We start from the raw sequence: 19,317 nt of genomic DNA, 5'->3' as shown, positions 1-19,317 counted from the left end.
TGGGAAATAAACTCTTTAGAACCTCAAATTACGCGATCAAATTTGGGCAAGGGCTTCTCCAATAAAGCTTGGTTCGCGAAAATGATCGCTGGACATCGTCGCAGCGGCTTCGGGTTTAGGGCTCGAAATCACGGGCTTGAACTTTTTCAGTATTTATTGTCGTATATACCCGACCCATCTTTGAGTTCGTAATAGGACCTGCACCGCGAACCGGGCCAGATAGAATTCATCGAAGCAGTCAATTTCAACGGTCACTGTGCTTCTACACACTGACGAAGGTACACACACGCACACGCCCCTTTAATATATCTCTGCTCGGCGCAAACCCTGCCAACGCTTGTACATTCACAAAATAAAAATATGCTAGTGGTAGGCGAGGAGACGACGGCCAATAGCGCAGTATCAGCAATGAAACGGCCACTGGCTGTGATGGACCTGCGTACTGTGCTCAACGACGTCGACGAGGACATCTTTCCAGCCTCGAGTGGAACGTACAAGAAGTCTTACACCGGCACAGAACCTGTCATTAAATCAGAGTCGGATATCGAGATAGATAAGGATAAGCTAATACACAGGACTAAGCTGATCAAGGTAAATTTTTTTTCTTTTCACAAGGTATTTATGCTCTGGAGGAGTGACGAACGGAATTTATACTCTTGATCTCATGTTACTCTGTATCCGCTAACACCTTGTGCCTTGCAGGATCTACGTCGAGATCTGAAAGATGGTCGGGAACGGATAGCTAAAGTAACGGAAGAACTGTCTGGTTTCAAAGAGCTGCACGGTGAAATCCTGGTGAAGCACGAAAATGTGGGCGATAAGATGCGATTGGAGCTACAGAACAAGGCGGCGCTAGAGACCCTCACCAAGCAGACTGAGAAACGTGCCGACCGCGCCAACAACGAAGAAGCGAAATTGAGGGAGCAGTTCGAGAAATTAGCAATAAGACACAAAACTGCGGAATTGACTGTTTCTGCTATGGGAGCCACTTGCAAGGACGAGATAGCAGGGGAGACAACAAGGCTGAATGAAATTATCGTCTCGCTGGAGGACGAGTACAAGTCTCTGAGGACTGAGGTACAAGAGCGAACAGACGCTACAGAGACAATGCGACTAGATTATCAGCGCGAATCTACTCGTGCAGCTGAGATCTGTCGCGAGGTTGAACAGGAGAAGGACGCAACGACAGAGCTGATAAAACGCGCTGCTGGTGAGGAACTACGACTGCGGTCTGAGCATATGGAGATAGAACTGAGCTTCAGAGACGACACAATTCGTCAGCTCTCTCTTGAGGTCGAAAATCTTGAGGATCATCTGCGTCGGCTAGAAATCGAACAGCAGAGGCGCGTGGCCAAATTTGCATCTCGGCCAACTACCAGCTTGGCCAGGCGCACCCGCAGTCCAGCTACATCATCATTGTCAAGAGGGTGCTCACCTGCAACATTGAGTGGGGCAGGTGCGACAAGCAACTCCCACAGTAATGGCAGTAATGGCAGTAATGGCAGCGGGCACCGTTTGCAGCATTCACAAAAGGTGTAGGACGATTTGTAATCAATTGACAGTATGGCGCATTAGGTGCGGATTTTATGACTGGATTGGCGCATGGTCAACGATACCGCTGATGTGTGCTTTGGATTTGTTAATGTTTACTGGCGCTATTTGATCGGGTTGACTTTTGGTATCATGCGTTTGCGTCGCGTTAATTTATGCAGTTCTTGTTTTGTGTTTCTGTACATAGCTGTACTTGTGTAATATATATGGGCTTGTGACAAGCACCTATAGTTTCTTACCATGTGGGGCCAAGCTATGTAAATGGAAAAGTTATGCGCTATAATATATGACACGTCAATGCGGTTTCCGTATAAGCAATTGGTCCGAATATGATGATGATAATTGGTATGTTCAGGTTCAGCCACGACCGGGGCTGATAGTGGCCGCCATTGTGCGCTTCACGTCGAGGGGTACATGCGGCTCGAATCTCCACCAGACCCTCGAGAACGGCAATAGCAAGTACGAGACACTTATAGTATATGTCCACAGCATATCTGGCGAGCTATGGCCTGTTCGCGGCGGAATTTGCTACGTGCTGACGTCAAGAGGTTTATCGCGTCGTGGGCAACAACAGCGATGATGTCATCCCTCCTGTTCAACTCGGGTATACTAAATTCAGTATCTCTTCTCTGATAATCAACTAAACGCCAGCGATACTATTCTTCATCACAGGTTTACCCAAAATATGTTGATGGGCACTGTGAAGTGGTAGCTACCAAAGATTCAGTTTAACAAGAGAACTACATCGGAATCGGGTTAGGTGGGGCATAATAATAGAGTTGTTGTGTTTCGGTCATCTGTGACGATCCCTTCCTTGACAGCCAGTTGGCCCTGGATACTACCCCAAGCTGGTACCCCACCGCAGTCGTCCAATGCGTAGGCTACTGTTAGCTAGACTCGAGAATCCTATGGATCTCATGAATATTCGAAATGTTTATTAAATGTAATTAGATAATAGTAATATCGAACATATTTCTCGTCGTTGGCTATCATGGGGGCTATAGGAGCTAATTCGTAAAAAATGCGTCAGCGCAACGCCACGCATTGGCGCGTCTGCTGCGCCATGCAAACCCTCCTTGACTAATCATCATTCGATGCCTGTCTGCAGGTCATGGTTATAGTCTTCGGTTAGGGGGACGAGAGAATCAAGACGAGAGACAAATGATTGGTTCATATCAATACCAGGCGAACCAACGCTGATCGCGGGGTCAAGCGCCAAAAACAGTCTTCAGGGAGGACGGCGGCCAGGCGTAAGGTTCAATCTGCGCCGCCGATGATGGATTACTGATGTCGTCGCGAGTCAGAAGTGGTCATGACGATGACGACAGACGACGTCCAAAAAAAATATTGCACCTCCCTAGTCGTGCCCGCAGTAGGTCGTCATCTAAAATCTGCCTTCTATAATATGTACAAGCTCCTCGTCCTCCACGCTTGTCCCTTCTAGTTCTGCCTTGTTCAAGTTAAGTTACGCCTTTCTTGCATTGCAGCATTCCTTCTAACCTAGACCAGATTTGGTGATTTGCCAGTAACCATAGTAGCCTGATATCCTCTGAAGTATCCACTCAGCGTGCAGCACAAGGGCTGTACCTAATGACTTCATCCTTTGACGATATATCCTATGTGCCTAGCTCTCAGAGGGCATCTACTTCCACGGAAAATATCGACCGGGGCTCACGAAACGACCCCACTCCGAGACCACTGAGCAGTTCAGAACGAACAATGAGCTCAAATAGTGTCACTATTGAATCAGTAATTGTCGGAATGGGGAACACGAGTATAAGCGAGCCGGACGAGTCGTCCACAGCGCGAAAAGGTCCAAGTCCGAGGGGTGCGACCCCCTCACTGTCAGATGATGAGAGTGATGTTGACCCAACACTGCGTGCAAGAATAGAGTACACAAGGTATGTGGCCACGTTGTGTGTCTGGTTTTGGACAATATGATCTATTTTATTAAGGTATACTAATGATATCGCAGAATATTACGCCAGTATACACAGCGCCAATTAGACTATTCCATCAGTCGAGTGAAAAAAGCCTCGCCAACGGCTGCGCCAGCGGATCATGAGCGGTCGTGAAGAGCTGTAGGGGATTAGATAGAGAATGGTTGCATGATATTTTTTTGCATCATTGGCCAGCATACAGTTTACTAGTTTGCGAGTCAGCAGCATACACAGGCCGTAGACTCCTTGGCACTTTGTTAGCATCAGATCAATAGCTATTTAGTCTGCCGTGATTAGCGTAGGGTAGTAAACGACCGATATTTTTAGATCAAAGACCGCTATATCGTCCACTGAAGATATTTTGATAAGCGTGTTCTTTTCGAACAATTTGTAAGGCGAGCGAATAATTGCACGAATTATAATGGTACTATAACTTATAATGTATATATATGCATGTATATGTTAGGCTACGACAATTTGGGAGTTACGGTTTGGTTACTATGGTTAGATATAATGAGCCACAGCTAGAATCATATATTTTGAGATTCTGCTCGTTTCAAGAAATGCGTCGACTGATTGATCCGACAGCTAATCTAGCTACAATCTCGACGCGAAAGCAGTCTCAACATCAAAGCCGTTCCTAAGCACGGAAACCCTGGCTTAGGTCCAAGTTAGATCTTGCGGCGCCGACGCGTTTACTTTCAGCACTTGACTGTGCTTGTAAGATTTTATTTTCTGAATTCAATTATTTAAATATGTGACGGCTGTCTTGGACCAATGAATCTCCAAGACTCAACCGGCGGATGTAAATATTTTTCGATTCTACGTTAAGCTTGGAGTCACGTGAAAATCGCTGACAACGACCTCCTCAACTCATCCTCATCAACTAAGTACCTCTTCCTAATCGGGCTGAGTCGACGGTCTTGGTGATCGCAACCGGATCATATGTCCTCGGAAGTAAATCAACCATCTCGGCCGCTCGCACTCTTATGTTTAGAGCAAATATATTGCGCAAACGATCAATCATAAATTAGAGAGCATCCAATTAAGATCTCCGGGTCAATTCAATTTAAACAAGATTTACAAATCGGTGCGTCTCAAGTGCCATCACACTTACAGGGATGTCTCGGCAAACATGTGCGGCGTTACCACGCTGATCCAATCAGTTGTCCGGATGCCATATCATGGTTCGGCTTACTGGAATAACCAGCACCTAATTCGTCTTTGGTAATCGCGGCCCGCATTCTCGGGGTGGGCCACCCCATGAACCTGCATTCTTGCAGGTACTTTCTCGTTGCAAATTGATCGCCGAACGGGTCATTCGTCAATTTAATGTCCATAGGATCAATCACTCAGACTCATGGTCAGAAGCACGTACTCGTACTCCGCTCCACTAATGGGACAAAGTCTGTCATCACTCTTCCCCGATACCCGCTCGTTCAAAAGCTAATTCTGACAGCCTTTGATCTATAAAGAGAATCTCCACTTTCATTCTGAATGTAATTATCACTGTTATATGACAAGCTCTTTGCTTCAATATCACCTATCTATTTTCTGTCCAATTTGTAGGATGCTGCCGCCTAGTCTCCCCACAATTTTGGCGACTATCCCGCTTACTGCGGCTGCTGCTACCTCCTTCGGCACTATTGTTCATTATTCGCCGACGAAGAGTAGCATTGGCGAACTTGAGGCTGTTTTCAATCCCACGACTGGTACTAATGGTGGCTACTATAGTGCCTCTGTTGTTCCAGATGACGTCTATGGTGCGTATGACTACTGCAACATGCCGCACGCCCGTGCACGCGAATACGTGATTCCTGGAGGATATGATCTTCAGTACGTGGAGTTGATTCACCGCCACCACAAGCGTACTCCACACGCTTCCAATACCTTCCCGTACGAGGACATCGCCATGTACTGCGATGACGTCGAGACTGTCTACTACGGCAATCCGAAGAACGGTGTCAGTGTCACCAATATCTGGTGGAAGAACTACCAGGATCCCAGTAATCCGATGACGTACTACAAGAATGGCTTCAATGGCACTTGCCAGTTTCCCCAGATATCCAATGCAGGTCTTGACGACTCTGCTCAGCATGGTCGAGATCTTTGGTCCGTCTATGGTGATAAGCTCAGGTTCCTCCCCAAGACTTTCGATCCTTCCACCATGCGCATCCGTGCAACTTCCAACGCGATCACGAGTCAAGTCGGTGGCGCACTTGTGCGTGCCATGTACCCCCATCTTAGTGAAGTCAACGTTTGGCAGCAGATTAGTTCTGTTGACTCGTTGGCACCCGGATACTCTTGCTCGTTCGCTGATAGTGTTCGCAGCGCCTATCAGGGTACAGATGAGTGGTTTGAGCATCTTGACTTGGCTGGGGGTGTCTTCCACCGGCTTGACGAGATCTCTGGTGTTGACCCTAGTGATAGCGGCTGGCACTCGTGAGTAATATCATTATGACTTTTTAGCTCACAAATCACTAATTAATATAACTGAGGTGGTTCGATCATTATTTCGACAACCTATCGTCGCGGCTCTGCCACCAACTTCCTCTTCCCTGTAAGATCTCCAACTCCTCTGACTGCGTTTCTAAGCAGCTTGCAGAGCAGGTCTTCCGACTCGGTGACTATGAGTACAATTACATCTTCCGTGAGGCGGCGAACTCGACTCTCTACTCTGCCACTCATTATGGTGCCTTCATTGCGGAGCTTATGTCCCGTCTGAAGCGCAAGGTCGCCGGTACCGAGAGCACTATTTACAGACACAATATCGCTCACGATGGTTCCATTGCGCCATTGCTTGGAGCTCTTCAGATCAACACACTGCGATGGCCCGGAATGGGATCCGAAATCATCTTTGAATTGTGGAGAAAGGAGTTCTCGCACGACTATTCAATTCGTGTCTTATACGGAGGCAAGCCTCTTGTCACTAACACTCCTTTGGGAACGTTGGACATGGTTTCTTATGATGACTTCATCGCCTATCTTGAAAGCTTGGTTGGTAACAATGGCGAGTTGGTTTACCAGTTCTGTAATTCGTCGTAAGGTAGGTCGTGATTGGAGTTTTGGAGAAACGATAGAATAGATAACCTTCACGATAAATAGAGGTTGGTCATTGTGTATGGAAGTTGAATATCTGCGCAAGAGTTATTACAAAATGACGTGAAAGTCGGGATTGCTTTTGCATTGGTTTAGTATTGCCAATGTTAGAAAACTGTTCGATGGACGTATTTAATGGCTCTAGTCGCTGCCATTTACTAGTTCGAGGTGACGCGGTAGTGACTTTAGCAATATCTTATTATATACAAAATAGATATTTTAAATATGTACTCAATTTGGAAATGGTCATGGTGCCTCCTAGTTTACAGGTGCCTTAGGTTCCCAAATTAACCCGGAGAAAGGAAAATCCTGAAAGACCCCAAAACCCTGGACTTCGCTCGTGACAATCTTACTCTCGCCTTCAGCCGTCGACCTCGAATTCATAGTGCGAAATTTCCCGTTGCAATATACCAAGCTTCAATCACCGCCACTTTCGTTTTCCAAGTTGCGAGTTATATATGGTGCACTGGTCAAACTACTGATTCGGTCTGCATTGTTGGTTAGCTGAGTTGGTGGAGGTATAGTAGGATTGCTTTGCCCGATTCGCAAGGACCTACGACTCACGCGACATCCATACTTATACCGCTATAGACAATCTTCAGCAAAATAACGACGATAAGCATGTTAGGTTCTCATGGGGTATTTATTAGCAAAGAAGCACTAAGTGTGCTCTCGGGGTCAGTTTCTTCTCTGTTATGCTTGACGGAGGCAGCCTCTAGATCATTTGACTGACTTGCTACGCAGGTCCACCTCCATCGCCTGCTGGGCGATGGTGTTCTCACCACAATTATACGACATTGTAAGTTTCGCATTCACTAGGTTGGAAATAAATTTCAATGCTCGAGTTTCTTACGTTTGAACAGTTCCGTCGGCAAAATGCGGATAATTTATCGGTCTCGTTTCTATGGCTCTGGTTCGTAGGTGACGTCGCCAATATCATTGGCTGCATACTGCAAGAGACTCTGCCAACCATGGTATGTCTAATTCTCCATTCAGATTATTTGCTATAATCAGAACTAAGAGTGCTGTTGTAGACCATTCTCGCAGTCTATAACACATTGGCGGATCTTGTCCTGATATTCCAGGCCGCGTACTACAGACGGCGCAGGCTTCGGAAAATATTTTCAATGTATTCGGCGAGTTTTCCTGAACCGCGACAGGATTTAGATATTCACAAAGATGATCAGGACTCATCTGAAGAAGAGGAACAAGATCGAGGTAATATCGACGCGTTGGAGTGCTTTCAGAGTCTAGTTATCCCGCCAAGGCGCGTTTGGAAGTCCGGTATGCTAATCTGATTAACAAAATATATGCTGAATTTGGTAAACTGACGCATAGTGCTATCTAGCAATTTTCAAATTTGGAATTATTTTCCTAATAGTGTTGTCATCTCTGATAGGCTTATATTGCGCGACTAACGGTCACTTATATGATTCGCCAATGAAATACTACAACCCACATATTCCTCTGCATATGTACGGACAAATATGTGGCTGGTTCTGTGCCGGCATCTATGGTATGTGGAATCGACAAACATGATATCTTATCACGGCAGTTAATTAGGTAATGTTAGTAATGTCGAGAGTACCACAGATCATCCTTAACTACAAGCAAAAATCATGCGAGAGAACTTCGCTAATTTACTTCATTTTCGCATCTGGTGGGAATTTGATGTTCATAATATCCATCCTGGCCTTAGATAATAGCTTCCATTACTTGCTCGTGAATTCAAGCTGGCTTTGCGGTACCTTTTGCTCGCTCTCGCTTGACTACTTAGTGAGTTTGTGAACAGGCCGTCATTTGATAGGAAATTTGCGAATCTAACATGTCTTCTTTACAGATTATTTTCCAGTCATGGCATTACGACCCTAATAGGATAAAGAGCGTCTCTCAGACATCTGCGCAGGGTAAAGAGCAGGAGGTCAAAAAGATTAAATGAACAATTCGCAACTCAGGATTCGTACATCATGCCATAACAACACAACTGTCATATGCAGTTTTCCAGACTACTTTAGATATGACCGTCTTTGAAGAGTTTGAGATTTTCAATGATCCGATACCGATGGTCCTCTGACTGCAAAGTTTTTGCGCACACTGCCTCTGGAAGACTATTCAGTATGTTCATATGGTGAACTGGAGTTTAAGTTTATTTGACGTTATTGGAACTCTGAAGTTTTTAAATTTGTTCGCTAGACATGTAATTCATGGTTTCGTTTGGGAGGTGGACGGGCATCATTGTGGGTTAACATTTCTTTCAAGACTTTGCACTTTATTACTTATTTCAGTACATGGGCATTGTGTGTAAATACGACTGTGTTCAAGTTATTTTTAGCAACTAGAGAGCATTCAAGTATTTGATAATATGGCACAATCGGCCACTTTGGCGTGAACATTGTACTAGAAAGAAACTGTAGAATGCAACATCAGTTCTATAATATTCACAAGCTTATACAGAGAATTGTCCCCAGAGACTTAATCAGAGAATCACAATATTTGACAAATCTACACGCCAACACGAGTTAAACAGTCATTGACAATGAATGATCCAAGAAGAGGTAAAGCTTTTTTATTAACAATTATCCTGCTTGCTACCACTCAGATTGTCAAGGGACGCGGTATCATCTTTATCTTCGAAAGTGACCATAGGCACGATACTTGCGTCATATATATCTGAAGTGTTTAAATACAGAGTAGGATGCGAACAGATGTCGGTATGCTGCGGAATCTCCGTGATAGATACAATATCCGATGTCGTTGCTCCGTCGGCCGTAGGCATTGTGACAGTAAGGTCATTGCCATCAGTACGTATTCCAGCTACCTGAGATGCTGTTTGCATGTCACTGTTGAGAATTGTCCTCACTGTGCTGTTGTCGTTGTTGAATAATAGTTCCCTAATAGGCTGGGTTGACAATGACATTGTCTCTTCATAACTAGGAACTATTTCTGCGACAACTGTATTCGTGTGGCACCTGCTAGCTTCTATAGACTGCTCGACTTGATTTACTATAGTATTATGTATGTCTGATTGTTCGCGGATGATTTGGGTTTCCCCTTGTTTCCCTGTTGCTTGTCCTTGGGTTTCCCTATCAGCATCAATATTGACAACGTTGTGGTGTACGCTTAGCAATCCAGGCAATTGTCCAAAATCAGCATCCTGTCCAAGATCAATCTCTAGCTCAATTGGTTGTTGTACCTCCCGGAAAACACCGTGCCACATGTACTTCGCAATCAGAGTCGTTTGCAAAACTGTCTTTTGCTGAAAATTTGGGGCTATACCAAGAAATTGCATCTGCCTCTCGTCATAAACAAGCCATGGTAAATCAGGCACCAATTTCCATGAAACTTGATCGGGAATAAAAAATGGCTCAAACACCCGCGGGCATAAACGAAACATCTGACCGGAATATCCTTCACATGTCTCAAAATGAATGTAAGGTGACTTTCTTGAAAACAGAATTTTATCGTTGGTTGTGCGCGAAACAGTGCATTCCATTACCATACCCCGAGAAGTCCCATCGTCGCTGTAACGGCCATGGGCTTCGCCGAAGTCGCTGGTCAAAATGAAAGGATCTAGTTGATATGGATCAACAATCTCGATTTGCAAGACAGATGCTAACTTTCTCGCAATACTCTGTATATTCAGCAAATACTTTGTGAAGGTGTTCGGCTCACTCAGGTCTCCCTTCTTGACAAGATACACAGCGCCTTTTTCTACCTTCATTTTCTCAAGAATTATTAGCTGCAACATATTCTCAAACACCTTATTGGCTAAGGCAAACTGGCTACTGCTGAGAGTGTTCAACACAAAATACTTCGTGTATTTCGTAATCACTGTCACACGCCCGAGATCTTCCGAGCGGCCAGTCATACCTTGCCCGTAGACCTTTCCGATCCAAGTAAATGAAGCTCCTAGACGCATTTTGTAATTATATGTTTGATCTGCACGTGATTCTCTTCCTCTGCGCTGAGGCACCAGCCGTCTCGCATTTCTCTCGGTTGCCACAAAGACAGTCGACATAGGAGACTCATGGTGCTCCAATTCAGGTATTGGCGTATGATGGCGAGTGCGGATAGGCTGTTCACTAGGATTGATTATGCTGTTCATATCCTCTTCAGTAAATCTAGCAATATATGATACCTGACTTCCGATTTCCAGACGCAAACTGCTGGTAGGCTCTGATTCAGGGCTCGCAAATTCGGACGTGGCGCCAAAAAATGGCGGCATCCCTGTTGCAATCGCCTCTGCAGCAGAGTCACTGAAGTGCTCAACTGCTGGTTGTCGACTGGACTGACATAAATAGGTTATGGATCGAAATGGTTGACTGCCGGAGAGCTCTAAATGATCCTGTTCCTGGTCAGATAGTGTCAGATTTGGTTCGTTCGGCTGAACTGACAGTTGCTGATTATCAAGAGCCGAAACGTGTTCTTCATTATTCTCGACTGGTTCAGTAACTACGTCTCCTTCGCAAGAATCGGAACTTTCGTCTTGTGGTGGAGCGTTGCCGGACAATGTAGTATTACTGAGACCGAGGATCTCATCCAGCTCTGCACCGAAATCACTTAGACCGAACGAATTTAGAACACTATCCTCAATCACTGAACCATTCTCTCTCAAGATGGTATTTGTATGGGCGAACGGCAGTACAACCATATTTGGCATTATATCTGTCATATTATCGCCGATAATCTTCTCGAGTTTGTCCATATCAATTCCATCAGCAATGGTACCCAATATTGACCTTACAAACGCCCGAAATCGTTTCGGCTGAGAGCCTTCTGTATTTGATGGTGGCATTATCTCATCAATCTGTTGCTTGGCATCAGTTACGAGCGAATGCAAGCTGTTGATGATAATTTGAAGTGCTGCAACATATCGCTCACCGGATAATGGTGGCATAAATCGCTCGTCTTGTCTTAGTGCTAAGGATGCAAGGAGCCACACTTGACGAGTAACGCTGACATGAGTTAGAGACCTCTATTAATAAACACGCTTCTACATCTTACCTATCAATAGCCTTCTGCATCTCTAGAGACAGTACACTATTCCTTGATATGGCACACATCGCTGTTAAATGATACTTCGCTGCTATACACTGCACTAATTGTAAACCGGTCGCAGAGGATGCAGTTCTGTATATTAATAAAACAAATGAATAGTTACAACCATTATTTATTGGCTATCGCAGTAGATCAAGTGTGGGGTTGGCACCTTGAATAATACGTGCAGGGAGCGATTAGATATTGCTACTATTATGAAGTAATCGCATCCCGGCCCGCTTTGCGGCTTGCTCAGTTCCACATGGATTGAACATGCGGCTCGCACTCTCAGATTTTGCAGCGTCGGATTATCTACAGCAGGATAGTTTAGGTCATTTATAAAAACGAGAGTTGTATCGCACCCTCCAACGTAATTTAAAAATTAAAATAGAAATAAGTTGGCAAAGGAGTGAATCTACGATATTATTATCAGCATAACTGACGCGTACTTATATGATATGGGTCTATATTGGGTTAGGGCAAGTCAAGGTACTACTAATCACCAATTACTTGTGAGTGCTCCCTCAGGATTGGGACTCTCCAAACTAGAGTCAAGATTAACATATTCTAGAACATTTATTGTGGGCATTAACAATTCAGGATAGACAGCAATGCAGCCAGCAGACGTCAGCATTGTTGTGTCCGACCACGACTACGACCACGACGACTACGACTACGACTACGACCACGACCACGGTGATGACAAGGATGAGTTCGAATTGAATGACGACTTACCAATAAACAACACTACGAGCAGTAACAGTAGTAGTGGCACGAATGGCACCACCGAGCATTTGACTGTGGAAACCGCTTATGATGAGATAGAATATTTTACCTACAGAGCACCGCGTGGGATATCAGGCAGTGAAAGCTCGTCTACCGATTCGGCATCATGCGCATCAGACTCGTTGGTGGTCCAACACAGTCGGGTACAGCATCCCGCTGACGAGGACAGCCGTGAATATTACAAGTCATATAATGTGGACGATTATATAGATGGCGAAGATGAATATTTCGAAGGTGATGATGGGCTGCTGGTTGACCAAGGGGATGGAATGATCATGAAGGGCGATGATTCGGACGAAGGGAGAAAAGATACTGATTACTCTTACACAGTAGAATGTGGATGGATTGTACTATTTAGTACGTGGATTATTTTTGTACTAGGCGTGGGTAGCATGTTTGGAGTTTGGAAATGGGTGTGGGTAAGGCATTGTGTTGAGTTGTTGAAACGCTATATATAATACTGAACTTGCTCTAGGCACCCGCATTGGAGGAAGGATCACGTAATGGATCTTTAGGTGTACTGGAGTCTGTGGGAATCATTGATGAAATATCTGACTTTCCGATTGAAGAGTATTACCCGTCGATGATAATGTTATTATGTGTAGTAGCATGGATATGGTGTGTGGTCTCGTGGGTGGGCATGAAACTCTTTCGACACGCGAAAGGCGGTGTCTCATCTGACTCAGAGCCGCAAACTGCTGAGCATGATACGGAGAGCCCTCGCGTTTTCAAAGGTTCAAGTTAAGATCTGACACACGTGTAGTTTTTTGGCATTGTATCATTCGAATTTGGAATAGCGGTTGTATCATATTTTCAATATTAGGCATTGGGTTGTATGATAATAGTTTGCGGAATGTATCGCTAAAGGCTGCATAATATTAATTCGACCTGTTTATCACGTAATACTATACATATGGAATCACCTTATATCTTTTCTTTAGCCTTTTCCATTGCCATTTGAAGATAACCACGTAAATCCTCCGTAACAGCACCCAAGCCAATGATTGTGAAGAAGTTGATCGCAAATCGCGTATCACTAGGGTTATCTCTAGGCAAAATACCTCTGAATGCCGCCTGCTTATCCCGATCGGGATCATTAAATCTCTCCACGACCGTCTTTATGCCGGTTTCCTCAACCATATCTTGAAACAAAATTTTGAGAAAGATGCGAGATGAAGCAGTTGTTTCATCTTCGTTTAAATGAACACAATCAAGTACTTCCCAATCTAAAGCATCCGATGCCAAGAGATGCGCACAGAATTTGGCGATATTTCGAATCTTGTTGGTTTCAAACCTGTGAATAGTGTCGTAATACGTTTTGAACGCTTCAGCGAATGTCGACTTCCAAAAGCGGTTCATCTTACAGAATCTCTCCCCGATAAGACCGTAGAATTTCGAATATATCTTCTCTTGAGAGCAACACTCAATAATCATGTTGACCATTTCCACCTAAAGCTCATTAGCCGACATATCGTATAGGGATCTACTATAAAGTGTTACCTCTTGTCCCTGAGCCAGATTTATTCGCATCAGCTTATGGCAACATTCTTCAAAATCCATGCTCGATCGAATGGTGAGATAAATTGTTCGGCGGAGGTTAACAAGGTTCCTGTTCGTCATATCCTGGATTTCCATCTTCTTCTGTTCACTTGGATTGTCCTCGCCTTCGTCTTCCGAGCTCACTTCTGATTCATCAGAAATTTCTCCTGCATCGTCCTCTGCACCTAAGATTTCCTCTCTAATGTCTTTGTATTTCGCCTCATTTTCTTCATAGTCCGAATCAAACTTGAAAACATTCAGTATATCTTCGCCATTAAGCTCGTCATCCAGCCCTATCATATGTGTTATCTGATCCTCCTCTTCAACAAGATCCAATTCCTCAGCGATATCTGGGTGATCCCTATACTCATTCTTCCGAATCAAAAATAAGGACTCTATCATGTACTGTGTACGAGGCTCTAATTGGCCCTCGTGCAAGATTGCCCTGAATCTCTCGAAAACTCCATTATTGGCGGGAGCACTGGCTTTCGCAAGGAACATGCCGACCTCGCGCATGAAACCGACTGCAATTTCGACCGAATCGTCTGTAGGTCGCTCGAGTAACAAATGCAGGATCTGAAGGATAACAATCTCATGTGCAACTTGATAATTGCATACGTGCGCAAGGAACATAGTACTACTAATACACACAGGCTTGTCATTTCTGCGATATGCTTTTCTAAACTGAATGATAAGTCGCGCAACCAATAGTTCTCCAATTTGAGGTAATTTTGTGTTCACTATTGCTGCTACTGCGGCGTAGACGGGAGTAAATGGCAAACTCGCTGCTTGGGCTCTCATAATACTGCGTACAAACAGACCTCGACCTCGAATCAAGTTTTGTTTAAAGATGTCCTGTACAATCTCGCGGATATTAGACTTGTTGACCTTGTTTATCAAACCGTTGATGCCCTTTTTAAGATTATCCCATGCTAGTCTTTGATGTTCTTTTGGATTGCCTTCTACAATCTGGCTCTGCAGAGCTCTCAAGCGAGCCGGCGGAACGTAAGTACCGCCGGACCGTAGATCTAACAACCGTTGGTACTCCGCTTTCGGATCAAAAGGCTTAACCTCCTTCTCTTCGCGTTCCGCAGCTTGGCGCTCCCGCTCTAGCGCTCTCTGATAATCAACATCAGGTAACGGACGACGTCTTCTAGCAGGTGGTGGCGATACCGATTCGGCTTGGTACGTCCCTCGACGACGCCGCTTCGGCGGAGGTGACGCGGAACGAGATATCGAAGGTGAATATGACCTTGATCGTGACCTGGAATATGATGGAGACCTCGAATACGATACTGAACGGGATCTAGAATATGATACCGAACGAGATCTGGTACGTGCGAGCGCGCGACCTCGTTCAGGAGTCGGAGAGCGACTGTCCGCTTCCGGCGACCTCTTGCGACGAGTAGGATCTTCTACTGGCAAATAATGTCTGCGACGATGAATACGAGGAGGCGACGGTGAATGTGCATAGTCTTCAGATAGCTGACGGCGTCGACGGGGCGGAGTAGGCTCTGAACCATTGAGCGTTGACGCCTCCCGCTCGACTTCTGGGAACTTAGGAACGTCCGGGGGATCCGACCTCTCCGGACGAATAGCTAGACTAGGAACAATGACTGTCGAATCTGCCATTGCTATATTCTGGTAAAATCAATGATTGGAATGTCGTAACCGTCTGCAAGTGATGCCACTTTTTAGAGATTAAAAGTCTCTAACTTACACCAAAAGCTTAAAATTAAATATTCATTCATCTGTAACGAGTGTGCATTTATACCATTGCACAAATCGTCGCAGTTCAGGTCCCTTGCTCACACTTGTGCTGCAGTCCTGGTTTACACGCAGAGAGTAATGGTGTATATGGCATAAAGGCGGACATTTAGTCGGGACCACGACAAGGTTACCCTCCTTCCCCCCTCCCTCTGACTACAAACCACCACAACGGCTTAAGTTACTACGATCTGCCTGATCATGAGACGTCAAGAGATCCTTTTTAGCCAGTTTATTACTAGTTATTGAATATTATAGGGCTGAATACGATATTGTCGGGTTTTGCCCATATCGCATATCGTAGTCCGGCGATATTATCGCCCATTTTATTGCCGAGTTGGCGATATCGTATCGCCTATATCGTCCAAAAATGCGATACCACATCGCCAAATGGGCGATACAGGGCGAGGGTAATGTGGTGACCAATCAAACACTACAAGTATAAGTAGAGATCGTAACCTCCTGTGGATATCATCAATTGACACGACTCTATTGAAGTAGGACGTCCAGTTGTAATAGAACTTGGCTATCAAAACTATCCGCATCTCTACATCAGATCCCAATGTCTAACAGATCCCTCCGCGCCGGAAAATCTTCCTCCCCGTTTCCGTCCCGAAGTCGACTATTACCTCCTCAATGACGGTAGTGATGAGGAAGCAGAGCCTGAAGATCGACTTTTTAAAGTACCTCGATTGGATTCAGAATCAAAGATTGATGGATCTGTCGACAACGTGGCAGGAACAGACGTCTTACCTGAAGAATCAGTTTCTCAGGTACTAGAAGACACGTCAGTTGCCGAAAGTACATCCAGCACGTCAAAAGATCCGAGCTAGACCTGTTACTGAGAGGCTCTGGGCATACTTCACCGTTACAGTATTACCCAACAACCAATTCATCGATAAGAGGTCCGAGAAATTGGAAGTTGATAAAGAAGATCGCTGTCAGCAGCCTGGCTGCGACTGGAAGACTTCAATTCAGTTAGAGGGACATCGACCAGTAATATGAAGCTTCATCTGCAAAAGCATGGTATTACAAATGGCGTTAATGTTTCGCCTCCCGGACAAAGATGAATTAGTGCTATTTTGGAAACGCAGAGCTGAGCTCTCTCATCAGGAAGTGCTTGAAAGAAATCTCCTCCGATGGACGGTTAGAGAGTTGCAGCCGTTTACAGTTATAGAAAGACCTAATTTCGCGCAATGTTTGCAGATCTCCCTGGAGTTACGTTACCATTTGGATCGCGGCGCACTCTACAACGTCGTCGCATTGATTCGGAGTTTGTGCAATACCGGTTAAAACTGAAAGAGGCATTAGCTGCAACCTGCAATACAATTGCACTTTTCCTGGATGTCTGGAGAAGCAAAAATTCTATCGCAGTTCTCGCGGTTATAGGCCACTGGCTAAATCAAGACTTTGAGTACCAAGAACGTCGTCTTGAGTTTAAGGAGATTGAAAGGGCACATACCGGAGAAAATTTGGCAGAAATGACAGAAAACCTTCTCATAGAGCTTGACCTGGAGTACAAGCTCTTGACAATTACTGCCGACAATGCGAGCAATAATGAGACATTAGTCTCAGAACTCTATTTCAATCTCTCGACGAGACTTGCAACAGACAGCATCATGTCGGACAATAATACCCACGAACCCACGATTTCATGGCCTTGATAGCTATACGCTGTCTCTGGCGCGTATTCTTAATCTTATCGTCAAGGAAATACTCTCAGTTTTGAAATCAGGCGACGTCAAGAGCGCAAGCGAGGCATGTGATAAACTCCGAGAGGGGAAAGAGATCGGACCACAGTCTGCGATGGCGCGCCTCCGAATTCTAGCTCTGTGGGTTGCTAGAACTCCCCAACGAAAACAGAGCTGGAAGAACATATGTAAAATTAATGACTTGCGAGATAAGTTTATTTCTTATGATGTTGACAACCGGCGGAACTCCACCTACCAAATGCTAGACGTGGACTCGCTTCAAAGAGGCAGATCGAAGAGTTTATTCGATTACAGAATCAGATTCCTCGCTTTTCCTCGGAAGACTGGCAGTACTTGTAACAAATACATAAAGTGCTTACGAGATTTAACGAGTTCACATTGTTAGTGTCAAGTGGTACGCCACAAATCAGTTTCGCACTTAGCATTTATTACGAGCTCTCGGACCTTCTACAGGATGCAGGTGAATGAAAGGATGAATTCTCCGAACTAAATGCAGATATTGCTGCTGCTGTTGAAGCCGGATTGGCTAAGTACCAGAAGCTTTACACGTTTATGGACGAATCGGACACCTATTACGCAGCGGTGATGCTAGATCCGCGAGTTAAAGCAGGCCTGTTGCATATCGAGCTTGGCGAAGATGGGGAATTTGTTGTGAACGAAGTCAAGGAGAAACTTCATGGAGAGTATCCATCTCAATTAGAGCCGAAACCAGCTCACGATTCATTAGAGAGACAGTCTAGTTTAGACGCTAGAATGCTGCAACGACTGCACCATAAAAGAGAGCAGCAGCAATCCGATATCGATCGATATTTTAAAAGTGAAACCTTTGACATTACAGGAGTAGTGTTGAATGAAAAGAGCTGGCTCTGTGCTTGGTGGGAACACATCAAGAAGAATTCCCCTGGATGGCATTAGCCGCCCGGGATTACCTTGCAATTCCGGCATCGGAAGTTGCGGTGGAGAGAGTGTTCAACAAAGGACGGGACCTATTAGGTCTCAGAAGACATTCTATGAGTCCAGAAACTATGAGAATACTATGTTGCTGAGAGATTGGTATGCCTTTGAGGACGCTTAGCGCCTGTCGTCGTTGTTGGCAACATTTTCACCTTGCTCTTTTCCTCCTCCTCCTCCTCCTCCTCCTCCTCCTCCTCCTCCTCCTCCTCTTTTTTGTCTTTTCTATTTGTACATATGGGAACTAAAACCTTCCTATTATTCTCTTTTATGTTCTTGTACGCTTTTTTGGGCAATAGAACCAGAACTAAAGAGGGCCATGACATGCCTGATGTAGTTTTCGGTAGAGTTTCCAACATTATATAATTCAACGAATTAATGTTCATTGTTTTCAAGCCACAAAGTGGAAAATGTGTTAAAAAATAGGGTCAAGGTCTTAAGTAGGCGAACCCCGTACAGCAAGAGAGTCACGTGCGCTTTGAGGCTGTACGATGCGATATTCACCAGCATATAGATCGTATGGCCAAGAATTTTCCCTGCTGGCGATATCGTCTCGTAGGCGATATCGTGTCCAGCACTAGAATATTAGTTACAATTGACTGGCAGAAAACAGAAGAAACAAAGGGTTAAAGCAAAATAGGCAATAGAATAGGGAGGTGCTCGCGATTGACCTAACATTTTTGATTGAAAAAGCAGATGTATTAATAATAACATTATGGGCTGAAAACCTATTGTACATGTAACCCAGAGTGCTATAACCTAACCCTAATTATTGGCTATCAGGAAGTATTTGTATAAATGACCTGTACAAGCGTTAGTGGTTTAGCGGTAAAATTCGTCGTTGCCATCGACGGGCCCCCGGTTCGACTCCGGGCTGACGCATTGTCTCCTTTTTTTTACTCCATATTGTACCCAATTAGGGTTCAGCGGCTCAA

General features: G+C 44.8%; 6 protein-coding genes and 1 non-coding gene across 7 annotated transcripts; 5 read left to right on the top strand and 2 right to left on the bottom strand.

Moving 5' to 3' along the window:
- Nucleotides 1-199: 199 nt before the first annotated feature.
- V1508DRAFT_454223 (uncharacterized protein) lies at nucleotides 200-1,847 on the top strand. Its single transcript, XM_066942573.1, has 2 exons — nucleotides 200-591; nucleotides 703-1,847. The coding sequence occupies exons 1-2, from the start codon at nucleotides 361-363 to the stop codon at nucleotides 1,537-1,539; spliced, it is 1,068 nt and encodes a 355-aa protein (XP_066797535.1). The 5' UTR covers nucleotides 200-360; the 3' UTR covers nucleotides 1,540-1,847.
- A 3,214-nt stretch (nucleotides 1,848-5,061) lies between these two features.
- Nucleotides 5,062-6,536, top strand: V1508DRAFT_395734 (histidine phosphatase superfamily; the record flags this gene model as incomplete). The annotated part of the gene is made up of 2 exons (XM_066938066.1): nucleotides 5,062-5,933; nucleotides 5,990-6,536. 2 exons carry the CDS (start codon nucleotides 5,062-5,064, stop codon nucleotides 6,534-6,536), a joined length of 1,419 nt encoding a protein of 472 aa, XP_066797534.1.
- Nucleotides 6,537-7,211: 675 nt separating this feature from the next.
- On the top strand, nucleotides 7,212-8,529 carry V1508DRAFT_402714 (PQ loop repeat-domain-containing protein; the record flags this gene model as incomplete). The annotated part of the gene is made up of 7 exons (XM_066938504.1): nucleotides 7,212-7,267; nucleotides 7,335-7,389; nucleotides 7,454-7,564; nucleotides 7,625-7,874; nucleotides 7,939-8,106; nucleotides 8,164-8,366; nucleotides 8,431-8,529. The coding sequence occupies 7 exons, from the start codon at nucleotides 7,212-7,214 to the stop codon at nucleotides 8,527-8,529; spliced, it is 942 nt and encodes a 313-aa protein (XP_066797533.1).
- A 413-nt stretch (nucleotides 8,530-8,942) lies between these two features.
- V1508DRAFT_412151 (uncharacterized protein) lies at nucleotides 8,943-11,854 on the bottom strand. The gene is made up of 2 exons (XM_066939567.1): nucleotides 11,595-11,854; nucleotides 8,943-11,545 (listed from the first exon to the last, which is right to left on the bottom strand). The coding sequence occupies exons 1-2, from the start codon at nucleotides 11,651-11,653 to the stop codon at nucleotides 9,160-9,162; spliced, it is 2,445 nt and encodes an 814-aa protein (XP_066797532.1). The 5' UTR covers nucleotides 11,654-11,854; the 3' UTR covers nucleotides 8,943-9,159.
- Nucleotides 11,855-11,939: 85 nt separating this feature from the next.
- Nucleotides 11,940-13,313, top strand: V1508DRAFT_412147 (uncharacterized protein). The gene is made up of 3 exons (XM_066939566.1): nucleotides 11,940-12,116; nucleotides 12,199-12,832; nucleotides 12,889-13,313. Exons 2-3 carry the CDS (start codon nucleotides 12,239-12,241, stop codon nucleotides 13,156-13,158), a joined length of 864 nt encoding a protein of 287 aa, XP_066797531.1. The 5' UTR covers nucleotides 11,940-12,116; nucleotides 12,199-12,238; the 3' UTR covers nucleotides 13,159-13,313.
- Nucleotides 13,105-15,775, bottom strand: V1508DRAFT_289619 (armadillo-type protein). The gene is made up of 2 exons (XM_066936552.1): nucleotides 13,914-15,775; nucleotides 13,105-13,862 (listed from the first exon to the last, which is right to left on the bottom strand). Exons 1-2 carry the CDS (start codon nucleotides 15,582-15,584, stop codon nucleotides 13,338-13,340), a joined length of 2,196 nt encoding a protein of 731 aa, XP_066797530.1. The 5' UTR covers nucleotides 15,585-15,775; the 3' UTR covers nucleotides 13,105-13,337.
- Nucleotides 15,776-19,193: 3,418 nt separating this feature from the next.
- V1508DRAFT_t16 lies at nucleotides 19,194-19,264 on the top strand. The gene has a single exon. It is a non-coding gene; the product is annotated as a tRNA-Gly (tRNA).
- The last annotated feature ends 53 nt before the right edge of the window (nucleotides 19,265-19,317 follow it).

This window comes from Lipomyces doorenjongii, assembly GCF_038497915.1.
Source record: "Lipomyces doorenjongii strain NRRL Y-27504 unplaced genomic scaffold V1508scaffold_9, whole genome shotgun sequence".
NCBI classification, from domain to species: Eukaryota; Fungi; Ascomycota; class Lipomycetes; order Lipomycetales; family Lipomycetaceae; genus Lipomyces; species Lipomyces doorenjongii.
This window is presented reverse-complemented; position numbering and strand designations above follow the sequence as displayed.

What these genes read in the sequence shown, in the direction of transcription:
- V1508DRAFT_412151 (XM_066939567.1), bottom strand. Translation starts at nt 11,653, where the DNA reads ATGTGTGCCATATCAAGGAATAGTGTACTGTCTCTAGAGATGCAGAAG. An exon ending in ATGCAGAAGGCTATTGATAG is followed by an intron (nt 11,546 to 11,594) that starts GTAAGATGTAGA and finishes AACTCATGTCAG; the next exon opens with CGTTACTCGTCAAGTGTGGC.
- V1508DRAFT_412147 (XM_066939566.1), top strand. Translation starts at nt 12,239, where the DNA reads ATGCAGCCAGCAGACGTCAGCATTGTTGTGTCCGACCACGACTACGAC. An exon ending in GAGTTTGGAAATGGGTGTGG is followed by an intron (nt 12,833 to 12,888) that starts GTAAGGCATTGT and finishes AACTTGCTCTAG; the next exon opens with GCACCCGCATTGGAGGAAGG.
- V1508DRAFT_454223 (XM_066942573.1), top strand. Translation starts at nt 361, where the DNA reads ATGCTAGTGGTAGGCGAGGAGACGACGGCCAATAGCGCAGTATCAGCA. An exon ending in ACAGGACTAAGCTGATCAAG is followed by an intron (nt 592 to 702) that starts GTAAATTTTTTT and finishes TGTGCCTTGCAG; the next exon opens with GATCTACGTCGAGATCTGAA.
- V1508DRAFT_289619 (XM_066936552.1), bottom strand. Translation starts at nt 15,584, where the DNA reads ATGGCAGATTCGACAGTCATTGTTCCTAGTCTAGCTATTCGTCCGGAG. An exon ending in ATCTGGCTCAGGGACAAGAG is followed by an intron (nt 13,863 to 13,913) that starts GTAACACTTTAT and finishes AATGAGCTTTAG; the next exon opens with GTGGAAATGGTCAACATGAT.